General features: G+C 37.9%; 1 protein-coding gene across 1 annotated transcript in view; it reads right to left on the bottom strand.

Annotated features, from left to right (window-relative positions):
• Positions 1-2,088: 2,088 nt before the first annotated feature.
• LOC107093621 (SH3 domain-containing protein 19-like) overlaps positions 2,089-13,457 on the bottom strand; it is a 21,391-nt gene continuing 10,022 nt past the window's right edge. Inside the window, exons 7-15 of the mRNA XM_015388800.1 lie at positions 12,039-12,276; positions 10,044-10,305; positions 9,755-9,955; positions 5,505-5,554; positions 5,159-5,412; positions 3,689-3,714; positions 3,205-3,379; positions 2,829-2,923; positions 2,089-2,733 (exon numbers count right to left, since the gene is read on the bottom strand). Coding sequence (XP_015244286.1) covers positions 2,626-2,733; positions 2,829-2,923; positions 3,205-3,379; positions 3,689-3,714; positions 5,159-5,412; positions 5,505-5,554; positions 9,755-9,955; positions 10,044-10,305; positions 12,039-12,276 — 1,409 coding nt within the window. The 3' untranslated portion in view covers positions 2,089-2,625. The remainder of the gene's footprint in view (positions 2,734-2,828; positions 2,924-3,204; positions 3,380-3,688; positions 3,715-5,158; positions 5,413-5,504; positions 5,555-9,754; positions 9,956-10,043; positions 10,306-12,038; positions 12,277-13,457) is intronic.

Here is a 13,457-nt window from a genome sequence, read left to right as displayed (position 1 = left end):
AAAAAAAATAAAAAACGGGTATCCTTTGTAGCAATGTGGCCACTCTACTGCAATGGAGCATTGATTGGATAAAATCAAACACAATTAGGATTTCATCACGAGATATCAGTTCTTTGGAGCAAAAGTATCCTGGTAGATGCAAGCATCATTCTTAACAGCTTCTTGTTTTTTTGTTTCTTTTTTAATGACAAAGAACTAATCACTTCAGTTTTTTGTTGTAGTTTCTCAAAACATTGCATGATGCAATTTTAGGATCAACCCATCTTGTATTTTCTACTCATGATAATCTTGATATTTCCCGGATGATTTAAGCCTTTTTCCCACTGAAAATAGTAGGTTAATGCGCGTTTTTCAAACATGGGTCAACCCCTTAACAATCAGCATTTAGTTCCCTTCCCATTGGCAGAAAAGCTGGGTCTAATAGCTAGCAAGTGGCATGGCTTCTGTCCGCTCACAGGTGCGTGTCTGGTGACATCATCACACTGGGATAGCCATGATGTTAATACGAGTGACAGAAATCAGGAAAGTAAACAATGGAGAGCAATATGTAGGGAACCCAGGGCTTTATAGTTTCTGAATCGCTCTTACCAGAGCTGTGCCATGTTTATTGAACGTAAACAGAGCTGTTTCGATCAGCATGCCGCTCAGAGCTCAGGCAATCTTAACACAGAGCACTTTCTGATTTGTTTGACACGCGTTATTAAGCCCCTAAAAGCTGATCGTTTCAGAATTTAAACTGGTTTTTCGGACAGTGGAAAGGGGGTATTACACGCTCTTACTACCATCCTATTGATGTCGAGACTTGGCAGTTAATTATTTCTTTTAAACTGTTTTATACTCAAAAGAGATGCTGAATTGAACTTAGTTAAATCTGAAAAGGTAAATCCTATAACTTTATTTGCAAATTTCTACATACTTCATAAATGTTTTCCATATCCATGCCAGTTTTTTTTGTTGTTGTGTTAATAAGCTGTATGTATCTGTGGTGTTTTTTATATTTATATCGAAAATCTTGTTTTTTTTTTGTATTTCCCCACATTACTGAGTGACCTATTTGCCCTTTCCCTCCAAATTTTCTATTTTCATTGTTCTTTCATCCTGTACCCAAGGGCTTAATTGTCTTTTTTCTTTGGCATTGACACACAGCAATAATAAAGTGTATTTCTATTCTACATGGATGACAGTGTTGGTTAAATATGTGTTTTGGCATTTACTTTTTGTTTTCTAACCACATTATAACCAACGACCGCTACTTTTAACAATGTGGCTCCTGTCATTTCTACAGAGTAACAATGTATTATTGTAGAGTTGGAAAGGGTGAAAACTTTTTTAACAGTTTGGAAAGGTGTAAAAAAGAAACTTTTGTTATTTTAATACCATTTTACTGCATGTCTTACTTTGAAAACAATATTAACAAGATTTTAGTTTAATTTTAGTATGTATAAATTTTCCTTATTTTGTTTTAAAATATATTTAATACCGATATGATTTCTCTGTTTCTTGTAATAATGTATCGAAATACATACATGAAAAACGACTTACAGCCGCCGTGAACAGTAGCGGCAAACTGCGAAGAGTCGACCGAGCCAGAGGCTGCTGCTGAAAGGGATTCCTAGTGACAGAGCAGCCAAATAATATTTGAAGACAGGATCGTAATCTTGATCAACTGACTGCACAGAGGAAGTTTTCAGGCTGACTTTCCATTTAAAAACATTAAAACAGCTTTTTTACCCACTGACCACAGTGGTAAAGAAAGGATAGGGTAGCTCCGCACAACGCGCATCAGACCCACTTTATCACCGCGCAGCTAGAGCAGCAAAGAGGCTAAACTTCTACAAGCACCAAAAATGAAGCAGCATGCGCATTTTTGCTGCTCCTGCTGCTTGCAGCTTGAACGTAGCATTAGAGCACATAGTATAAAGTTTAGATTTGAATCATTAGTCTGAAAACTGCATCCTATCAGCAGCTTCTACCAGCTACTACAATACTTTTCCATAGCTGTAAGATTTACAGTTTAACGGTATGTTGATTTTAAGGCACCAGATGTTTAAGATGAAAAAGAGGAAATTTGCACAAATAATGTTCAGTAAATTTATTGCATATTTTGTATTTTCTGACAGATTATGAGTTGCTATTTAATGGATGCAAACAAAGAATGAAGACAGAAAATAAGAAGTAAAGAAGAGAAAATGATCATTGAAGCAGATAACCTCAATTCCTTTGATACAATTGAGGATTGTGGTTTATGAGCTTCAATCCTTGAACAATCAGGTAAAACGATGAGTAAAAAAGTAAAATACGAAGGTCCTGATAAAACAAGGGGGAAATCTGTCAGCAAACTAGAAAACTTCTGTTCAGTTCGTCTAAATTAAAAGAAAACAATCAAAGTTTCTCCTTTTCCAGTTTAGTAATCCACCATTAAAAACAATCTGGCTTGATTTAGGTCCTTTAATAATGCTCCTGGCAATAAAAAAGCTTAGTCTAAAAAAAAAACAAAAAAAAACAACACTGAAATGGATGAATTTTTTATCCAAAAACACTAGAATAAAAAAGAGCCAGGAAACGCCCCTGAGGGGTCGTTAATGGTCCAAAAGTCTGCTTAACGCTGTGGCTTTAACTTCCTCATCAAAGGAATGAAATGTAGTTTTTAGGAACGATCCCACGCTTTCCGCTCACAACTCCCATAATCCACTGCTCATCGACGGACTCAACTTGTGTGATGATGTCACCGACCTACAACAGACGAAACGGGATGAAAGCCATTGTTTAAAACAAGAGAGCAGCTCTGGATTCGACGTAACAAAAAATAAATTGTTTTAATCCAGAACCTTCAAGGTGAGCTCGTCCTCGTTCTCTGCGGTGAAATCAAACACAGCTTTAGCAGTTCCTTTAGCCGCAGACTGCTGGCCTGTGATTGGTTGAGCTGATTTAAAAAAAAAAAAAACACTGGCCTGTGATTGGTTGAGCTGATTTAAAAAAAAAAAAAACACACACATAAAAAAAAAAAAAAAAAACAGAGGTAGCCTTTTTAGCCATCCAACAATCTTTTTACATAATAATAAAATAACAACCAAAGAGGCAAAAATGTGTTTTAAATTCTGACACCAATCAATTTTTTTTCTTTTATAATTTTCTTTCTAATATTTTTTATTTCTTAATGTGTTTATGACTCTAGAAAAGTGTCGTCTAGATTTATTTTTGTACCCTGACAGGGCTGTGTGAAAGCAGCGGGATAGAGACCCTCCCTCCCGTCCAGTCGACCTCTCCTCCAATCAGCGTCGATGTGCTCCGTCACTTGAATCAGCGCCCCCTTGTGGAACGACAAGTCCTCTGCCGTCTGACCAGAGAAGTCGAACAGAGCAACCACCCACTCCTCTGTCTGTTCCCACAAATAAAATCAGGTTTAGTGCGTATGTAAGTAGAGAAAACTGACAGAATCCTAATGAACGTGATAATGCATTCGTTAATACATATCTACAAGGATATACAGCCGTTTGATTTCTTTTTATGTGTGGATTGCATGAACTGTTACCGACATCTGGTTAAAAGGTCATGTCAATAGCACCTCTAGAAATATATTAACCGAGAAAAATGGTGGCGTGTTTAATACTTGTTTTAGCTGCTGTGACAGACTGAACTAACAGAAAACAGCTTTAGAAAAATGGAAAACAAGCAGAGAAACACTCACCTCTAACTCAGACGGCTTAACGGTCACTGTGGATAAACATGCAATGAAGAAAAAAAGGAAATTAAAGTGTGTAAATAGGTTTAAAAGCAATTAAAAGAGAAAAAAAAAAAAAAAAAGTTAATATAAAATTAAATTTGACAAAAAACATCTTTAAAAACTATTTTAGGATCTTCTAATCCAACACATTTAGTTCTATAAAAACATATTTAAAGGGATTTTGCTTTATCTAGTTAAATCTGGAATATAAGAATATCAGTATGATATCATAGCAGTCAATCAGTACAAAGTACCTGACTGTTATAAAACCATAGTGACCCCCTGTGTCTATTTTCAGTCTGATGTCTTATCTACATAACTGGATTAAGTGTTTTAGTGTATTTGATAAGTGGCAAATACAGAATAACAGAACCTGGGAAAGCGGCAGATCCATGTGTGAAACATGGAGCTTCTAGCTGGAGATCATTTACAGATCTCTGCCAAGTTCAGCTTCAATGAAGACTAGATCTAGAATACTACAGAGGGCGTGCAGGTGGGGCAACGGTTACACAACACAACAACGGTGTAAATAATAGTTTTGTATCAGTGCATCGATCCAACAGCCGACGATCCGCAATTTTGGTCATCAAAACAAAACAAGCCGGCCTCCTGTCTGCGGTCAGCTACAATTTGGGAGAGGTGCAGCGAAGCGTCTGCGGAGGGGGCGAGGATGTCGACTGTCTGGAGCCGAGGTATTGCATTACACTCATTGCACTGATTTTGTGCAGTATTTTTTTTATACAAAGCCTTTCAGAATCTATAACGCAGGGGTATTATTATTTTTCAGTGAAAGAGGTTTTCATAGGCCTAGGTGGAGTACAATTTTGTACTTCTGTTATTTGCTGTTGTTTCTCAAATAAAACGCAAAACGATATTATAGCTTTCATTGATTTATTTCAAATTTGAAACATTGTCTATCCTGTAAGGTAAAAAAAAAAAAAAAATTAAACAATTAATCGTATCGTATCGTGGTGTTTTCTTGAGCATCGAAAATAATCGAATCGTTGGGTCAGGAAATCGATACTGAATAGAATCACCATGATGGGTGTGATTTACACCCCTAGTACATTGTGCGATTTTCGGGGTGATTTTCCAGTCGTGCAAGAATTTTCAGATCAGGCAGACTTTCAGCCTAATCGTGCGTCGTGAGTCGGGGGGGTTACGAGCGGCGATCAGCCTCTCCTGATCACCTCCAGATCAGGAATCGTGAGGTCGGGAGAAAATCAAACATGTTTGATATTCAACACACAGCTTCTTTCTGGAGACACTGTCTCTGGTTAAAGTGGACATTTATTCCAGCAGATTATAATCTAATAATAATAATAATGAATTTTATTTATAACGCACTTTACATTTGACTTCAAATCTCAAAGTGCTACAAAGTGCTACATTTAAAAAAGGGAAAATTAAAACAAGTTTATCTCTGTGACTCACCAGAGTTTTCCGTCTCTCCTGGTTCTGTTGATTCCAGTTTGGAGGTTTCTACTGATGATGACGATGTGATCTCTGGAAGGGGCTCCAACACCTCTGTGAAGTTGAGTGGAAATATCCCAGCTCGCCCGTGGATCTGGCCCCGCCCCCACTCCTCACCAACCAGCTCCAGGAGGGCGATGACGTCCCCCTGAGAGAAGGTGAGCTCACCTTCCTCCTCTCCCTCGTAGTCAAACAGAGCGACGCATCGTGGCCCGCTGCAGAGACGGACGACACACAGAGGTCCCAGGGTTAGCATCTGGGTGGTTCTGATTCATCTTGGATTGATCATGGAGTGAAGCTCTCTGACCTGACTGCGGGGGGGTCCGGCTGCTCTTTGAGCTCAGCAGGCAGGATGGACTACAGAAAGAAAGAAAATACTGTTAGGGTGAAATAATAAAGGTCTGAAACAGGACTGGATGACATGACCAAATATTACACCATAGTATATTTATTACGTTTGGTTAATCCGATATAATTCCACTATCAACACAAACAAAATAGAATATTGATATTGAACAAACTTATAGAAATATTTTAGCCACCTTTATAAACACATAAAACCAGTCAGTTTTATGTGTTTATAAAGTGTCAGTCAGTGACAAATAATGATAGACTGTATAGTAAACTGAAATATTGTAAATGTCTAGGGCTGCAACTAACCATTATTTAGCAAATCGATTCATCTGTTGATTATATTTTTGGTTAATAATCTGATAGCTAAATGTTCCTTAATGAAGAATTTTTCCAAAATGAAACCAGGTAAAAATAAAACTTTTCCACTTGAGGAGTTCTGAATCCAGCATATTGACAAAAGAAAAAGATTTTCATACAAAATGTTTACACATTTCTTTTTACAATTTTGGTATAATTACTGGTCCAAGTGGGTTGGTCTGTCTGCTATACATATTTCAGAGTCATTATACTCCCATTAACGATTAATCGATTTCAAACTTATTTGTTGATTATTTCAATAATTGATTAATCAATCGGATTGTTTCAGCCCTAGAAATGCCACGGTTAATGAACAAAATTAAAATCACGATATGTTGATACTGAATTATTGTCATGCTCCGGGTTTAAAGGTTCAGAAATATTTATACTAGTTCTGGTTTTCTTAAAATCAATAAAAATAGAAAAGTAAAACCTATTATGAAGTCTTCTATCAAGATATTTTCATTAAGTGCTCAAATTATCCATTTCTTAGGATCTGCCTTTTTTCATAATAAAGCTGAAGGCGTCTGGTTCTTCCTGTATTTACGGGATTAATGAGCATCAAAGCACAACTCCTGATTCTCATCATATTTCTTCACCTCAGTTGTATAAACAGGCTATGGTGCCCTCTAGTGGCCTTAAACAAACAAAACTATGGATTATAAACTCCGATATTTGTGAGCCTCTGTAAATATTAGATTATGTATCTTAATAATGAAGGGCATAGTGTCGTGTGTTTGGATATGCGCTTAAGCTTAAATCTACTTCTTTTTATTTTAATTTGAGACGAAAACAAGCATTCGATATAAACTGTGCATGTCATCATGAGTAGGCCTTTGTTAGAAAGTTTGATCATATTGTTCCTTTCAAATAGATAAATAAAATCAATGCTGTTTACACAGCAAACATCTGGGGCATCTGGTTTTCATTCAAAGTCTATGTTGGTCGCTCATCAAGGGGCGTTGCTCCTGCGGCGTGTTTCCACCGTCTGCCGCAGTGTTTTGAGCTTCCTAGCATGAATGTGCATCAAGCTCGTCCAATCAGAGAAGCTGATCTTTGAGTTGGCAGGGAGACAGTCTCTGCATCCGTGATCCCCATCCAAAATAAACAACAATATTTACATTTAAAGTTAAAAAAACAGTAGTATGTATTTATTTTCCGGGTACAAAAGTGAGAGTTCAGTAAATAATCCAATTCATTTTGTTTTTGTTATTGAACTGTAGAGAAACCATCTATAAATACTATAGAAAGTATAAAAATTGAAATGTGTTTGTTTTCATATGCTGGTGATGGAGTTTTTACCTCCTGAAAAACAGGAACAGCAGCAGGGAATCCCAGAAAGCCCGGCCAGCTAGAGGAGCCCATAGCTGGAATCCCAGTGAATGCTGAACCGTGGCTATGAAGGAGTCTATTATTGGGAGCTGCCAAACAATGCTTAATACTAGGATCATAATCTGGTGAACTAACTGCATGCTTTGAGGTGAACTCTCTTGCTGAAACATCTTAAAGCTACCTTTTTCTCCACTCGTCACAGTAGATAATGCAGCCACTCTCTTTCATTGTGTCTGCAGTTTTATACGAGAGACCAGCAAAAGATGACAGANGCTACCTTTTTCTCCACTCGTCACAGTAGATAATGCAGCCACTCTCTTTCATTGTGTCTGCAGTTTTATACGAGAGACCAGCAAAAGATGACAGAGGCATCCACGATGTTAAAGGCAGCATAAAATTTGGCTCTTTTGGAACCAGCGCAACACTTTTGAATCCATCCATCCATCCATCTTCTCTTGCTTAGTATGGGTGAGGGGCGGGGTACACACTGAATAGGTTGCCAGTTTGTAGCAGGGCAAAATAGAGACACACACACACACACACACACCTAAGGACAATTAAAGGTATAGCAGAGGAGTTTAGGGAATTTTCAAAAAGTCCCACCCTTTCTACTTTAACCCAGTAATGCCAAATGTATCATATTTGATACATACGGTTTCTGAAATGTTTTGCGTCTTGCAATAATTGCATAATTTAATGGTAAAAACTTGGCTCAAAATCCTATTGTACACAATCAGATAAACCTGATAACAGCCAGTAGAAGAATACACAAAAAATAATCTGGACTTATCACATAGTAATAAATTATTAATATCAAAAATGTATTTCTGTTTTTTCTTTTTACATATTTTGTTAAAAGGCCAAATAAGGAATTCAAACCAAAAAAAAAAAAGGAATTTTCTGTTTTGTTTTATTCTTGGATCGGGCTTTAAAGGGTTAAAAAAAACAGATGCACATGTAGAACCGTGTACCCGCTCTATTAAACGACCTGAGAGCGTGCACCAGCCCATTTCTCCTCATGCACGTTTTATTTTAAAGTTGCCATTTAATTCATTCATACAAGCTTTCTTTCCAAAAGAAGATTTGCAATTTTTCCACTATGTCAGACTCACCGGTAAGTGAAAATGGGGACGAGCCCGTAGGACGTCCTTACGTAAACATATCACTAGAATGATTTACAATTAGGAGGACCACTTATTTAGATGATCCACCTGGAAAAAAGAACACCCTCCACTATACCTTTAACAGAAGCCAATTAACAGTATTGTTTTTGAACTCTTGGAGGAAGCTGCTGTACCTGGAGAGAACCCAAAGGGAGAACAGGAATCAAACCCAGAACCTTCTTGCTGCAATGCAACAGAGCTAAGCACTGCTCTACTGTGCAGACCACTTGTGGGTATATTACATTTAAATTCTATCTTTAAATGACCACTTGTATTATTTCTGGGAGATTTTCGGATTATGTACGCAGATTATTTACCAGGGGTGGGTATTGGCAAAGAAGTAATGATTCGATTCGAATCACGATTCACATTCCACGATGCGATTCTATCACGATGCATCGCAATACTTGAAATATCGCAATGCATCGCGCTATTTTCACTGAACACTGTAGGAAAAGGATACAGCCCTTACCAGTGGCTGACTGGCGAATTTTCTTAGTGTCCTCCATGTTTTGTTTACGAATGACTCGTCTCAGTATCCCGCGGACGGAAATGCTTGTGACACAAAGCAGCGGGCATCAACACATCCGCAGCGACATCTACTGGACTGGAAATTGTATTCCACTTGGTTTGGCTGATGTGCGCCAAACAATCATGTATTTTATTTGTTCATTTTTTAAAATTAAGAATCGATACTTGGCGTCAAGAATCGATGCAGTAGATCACAATAATTAGAATCGCGATGCATCGTCATGACGATTATTTTGCAAACCCCTATTATTTAGTGGCTTTTTCTTGAATAATGTAAAATGAAAATGAATGCATTAATGCGGATGCCATACTTTCTCCTCTTTCACCTCAGGCCAGCATCTCATATTTTACAATTACCGTTTTCATCTGAGTGATGAAGACACATTTAAATTGTTTAGCAGCACAATTTGCCATTTTAGGTTGCGTTTTTTTTTTCTCATTTTTAATTATGGATCAGCGATATGGCTTCAAAATCTAGTTGCCTCTTTGAGGTAACCTTAATTTAAAGGGCAATAAAATTCAGGCGGTGAAACAACCATAGAAATGAGAATATAAGTAAAACTTTGCAGCTGGTGGCGTCCCACAGTGAGTTAGTTAATCGGTTAATAGTAAACATCCAGGAACAAAACGTAATGAACAGGAATCAGTTTGGGCTACGGAAACTCATTGGTACATTGCTGAAATAAAAATAAAATAAAAAACACACTGGTCAGCACAAATGTAAATTAGTATAGAGAAATAAATATACATTCAAGATGAATAGAAAGAAGTATATTTTTAAACAAATGCATTAAAACCACAATGATTTCCTGCATTGTACCTGGATGTCTGGCTGGTTGAGATCCTCTATGACCGTTTTTGACTCGCTCTCCTTATCCTGGACGGGCTCTGGCTGCGGGTCCGAGTCCAGGAGACACTGAGGCGGGCTGATGACGCTGCTCTGATTCTTCCCTTCATCTGACTCCTGGGGCTCTGTAGGAGTCGGGATCGGATCATCGAGGACAATCAGGACTTCCTGTTTCTGGGAAACAACCAGATCAAAATCAGATCTAAAAATAACGTAGATCTGTTTGTCACAGACTAATCTCTGGGTGCGTCTGTGTGGGTACCATGTAGCTGCTGTACAGCGGGTGTCCAGGTTTAGGGCGAGGCGGCAGAGGGGGGCCTTTTTTTGCCACCCTCTGTGTCTGCATCTGATTAGCCGTGGGAGTAGATGAGGAGGAGTGTGATGGCGAAGATCGTCCAGCAGGTGTAGTGGAGGCAGCGATCTGATTGGTTGAGGGGGACGAGTTGATGGCTGGGGGAGGCGGTCTCCCTGGGGCGGCTTTGATTGGTGGAGGGCGAAGGGGGAGGAGTTTAACACTTGGTGGACTTTGGGAAAAAAAAAAAAGGATGAAAGAAAGAAAACCAAGTAGTCAAAACCTCCGTCAGGCTTTAATTATGCTGGGAACAAATGTTCAATTTAGAAAATAAATTATTATTTCACAATAAAAGCTCTGTAGGCTGTGGGGCTTATTTCCAGCTGATCTGAGAGGCCATCAAACCAGTTTATGCTTAAAGATTCAACACATGCTAACAAACAGCATTTCCTCCAAGACAGAATCATAAATCATAATCTTTGTGGTTTTAAAGACTAAAAAAACTAAACTAGAATAACGACTATCAAACCTTAAACTAGGCCTGGGCAAAAAAATCGATTAAATTAATTTGAATTTTTCTTGAGGGCGATTTAAAAAAGTTTGACAATCGGCAGCGTCGCATCAAATGGCAAATGAAATAACTACAGGTGAGAGAGAAGTTCGTACTGAAAAAAGGAATAAAATCAGCTGTTGTTGGAACTGCAGAGCCTAAAGTTCTCTGACTTAGTGGTGGATTTCCGGCATGCAGCAACTGTGGCTGGGTTTTTGTTGTTTTTTTGGGAGGGGAAAATAAACTTCTCAACATTAGTTTCATAGCAACACCAGCGATAACTTTGGCTGCTATGATGACGTGTCTTTTGGAGGTTATCAGAACGCATTACTACCCAAACACAAGTTTAGTAGGAGGGTGGGAGCGGGGGGGTACAGTTAGTGGAACGAGCTGCAGCCAAGACAGCAGAAACAGCAGCAAATAGCAGCTTGTGAACATTAACAACACACCGGTGTTTATACAGGAATGAGTAACTAATACTTTTTAATGCTCTTTTAGTGCACTTAGAAATAATTTAGCTCTGAGAAATAAGTACCCATGACATTATATAAATAAATAAATAAATAAATAAATAAATAAATAAATATATATATATATATATATATATATATATATATATAAATAAATAAATAAAACACGGCAAAATCCTTGGTGATCTTTACCAATGACAGGCTGCAGCCACGTCGCAAATTCCTCGTTTTCCAGCCGCTTTTGTTAAAATTAGCATTTTCCAATTCTCTAGCTTTTTCTCTGCCTCAAGATCCTTTTTCAGAGCATACGGCTTTACGATCAACCGGAAGCAGTTCTGTGCAACTATATCGTGATATAATATATCTGACGAAATTGTTTTCAGAAACTTTACACATTTTTTTTAAATAAGCCATTTTAAATGCCACGATAATCACATTTTATGAATTTTAAAGCAAATTAAGGCCTTATTTAAAAAAATAATAATTAAATTACTTTTACAAGGTTCCTGGAGAGGGGGAGGGGGTACGTTTATTTAGATGCTGTTGTATTAGAAGTAATGGGGTTGTGTGTTGAAATGCATATTTTAAAACGGCTAGAAAAGGTTCCAGGTCAAGATAGCTAACAAGCTAGCTGTTAACAGAAGCACAGCTGCCAATAGTGCGGCGCGGTAGTGATGTTCCCCCTCGCAAAGCCAAAGACATGGTGACCCATTTGTACTTATTGCTTTCCTTAATTAGTGAAAAAAATATTTTTTCGAAAAACATTCGGAAATCAAATTAAAAATAATTTTAAAAATATTAGATTTTTTTTTTTTTAGGCCATAACAACCAGCCCTAGCTTAAACTCTGATCTAAATGAATCACTTCCATGCCTCTTTAATAAAACATTCATAACATAAGGTGTATTCCTGATGCCGCTGATTCAGTTTATTTTCGTTTTCTCACCGTAGAGGGAGAGAGGTGTCTGAGGACGCTGGGTTTGGAGGGTTTTCTGTTTCATGTTTGGACTGGGGTATCGAGCCCTTCCTCATGGCTGGAGCTGGTGTCGGTGGTTTAGGCGGTCCTGGCGGTCCTGGCGGTTTGGTTGGAGCAACAGGATTGACAGCTGTGGGTTTAGGAGGGACTGGGTTTGGATCTGGACGTGCTGGTGGTACTAAAGTCGGTTTGGGAGCCAGATTTGGAGCTGGAAGTGAAAGGAAGATGAGAAATTATATTTATAAAACATAAAATATCAACCCACTGTGATAGATAAAGGAAGAAAACCCATTTCCAGCCTATTCTGCTGTTATTTCTATAACTTCTCCCCTGTGCGGCTAGATGATCAGTTATACATTAGCTCCCTCTACTGGTCTAAAATGTTTTCAATGCACCATTTAAACTACATTTTGATCAGATTCCAAACCTGTATATGTGAGGGGATTACTTTGTGTTCACAGCTACTGTTGTGGGAGCAGGTTTGTGTGCTTTAGCATTGAGCTACAACTGACTTTACATCAACTTAGGAACTTTAAAAGTGAGATTAACTGCATCCAAAACAGAGAAACCCAAATAAATAAAGCAAAACCGAAAATCCAACATCGTAATGTTTTATATCGAAAAGATGAAATAAATGGAATATTAGGTCAATATAGATTTATAATTCAGGAAAATCACATTTTTGTCTTATTTTAAACAATTTTTAAATCAGTTCTAGTTCAGCTCTATTTTGTTATTTGATTCAAACTGATTTTCAGAGTATTTTTTTTCTTTAGTTTGGTTTAAAATGAGATTTCGTAAAGCAAAACTGATCCTCTTTCAACTTGACTGAAGCTATCACTTAAATAACTATTTGTGTAAAGTAAAAAATGGGTTTTATTGACCTATCGGTCTCTACGTCTCTTCCATCGCAATCATTTCTACAGTCTTATGATCAAATGTTGAATATTTCCCTGTTGTTTTCAAACAGAAACAGCAGCTGGCGAGGTCTCCTGCTGCCGTAGCACATCTGCCTCCAGCTTTGCTTATATTCAGCATAGCTTAGCATTAGCTTGTTTGACCTAATGTTGCTTTTCTAGCCCCTTTGTCCAGTTTACCCTTTCTAGATTCTCTTCGATCCAAACCACAACAACAAAGCATGTTTCTTCCTTCCCACAGCTGTTCACTGGGTATTATCTTTAAACAGAGCTGTGGTTGTTTATAACCCAGCAGGTCAGCAGTTTCTGAAATACTCAGACAGCCACATTAAGCACAAACATCCAAGCTCTGTTCCAAGTCTCTTTAAATCCCATTTCTTGCACATTTAGATGCTCAGTGTGAAATTCAGCAGCTGTTCTTCTCCACATCTAAAAGCACAACAACTGACTGCATGTTTTTTGTTGCTGCTGT

The sequence above is a fragment of the Cyprinodon variegatus genome, unplaced genomic scaffold (genome assembly GCF_000732505.1).
Source record: "Cyprinodon variegatus isolate N-32 unplaced genomic scaffold, C_variegatus-1.0 Scaffold436, whole genome shotgun sequence".
Lineage (NCBI taxonomy): Eukaryota > Metazoa > Chordata > Actinopteri > Cyprinodontiformes > Cyprinodontidae > Cyprinodon > Cyprinodon variegatus.
The sequence above is the reverse complement of the archived record's forward strand: the minus strand, read 5'-3'. Positions and strand labels throughout refer to the sequence as shown.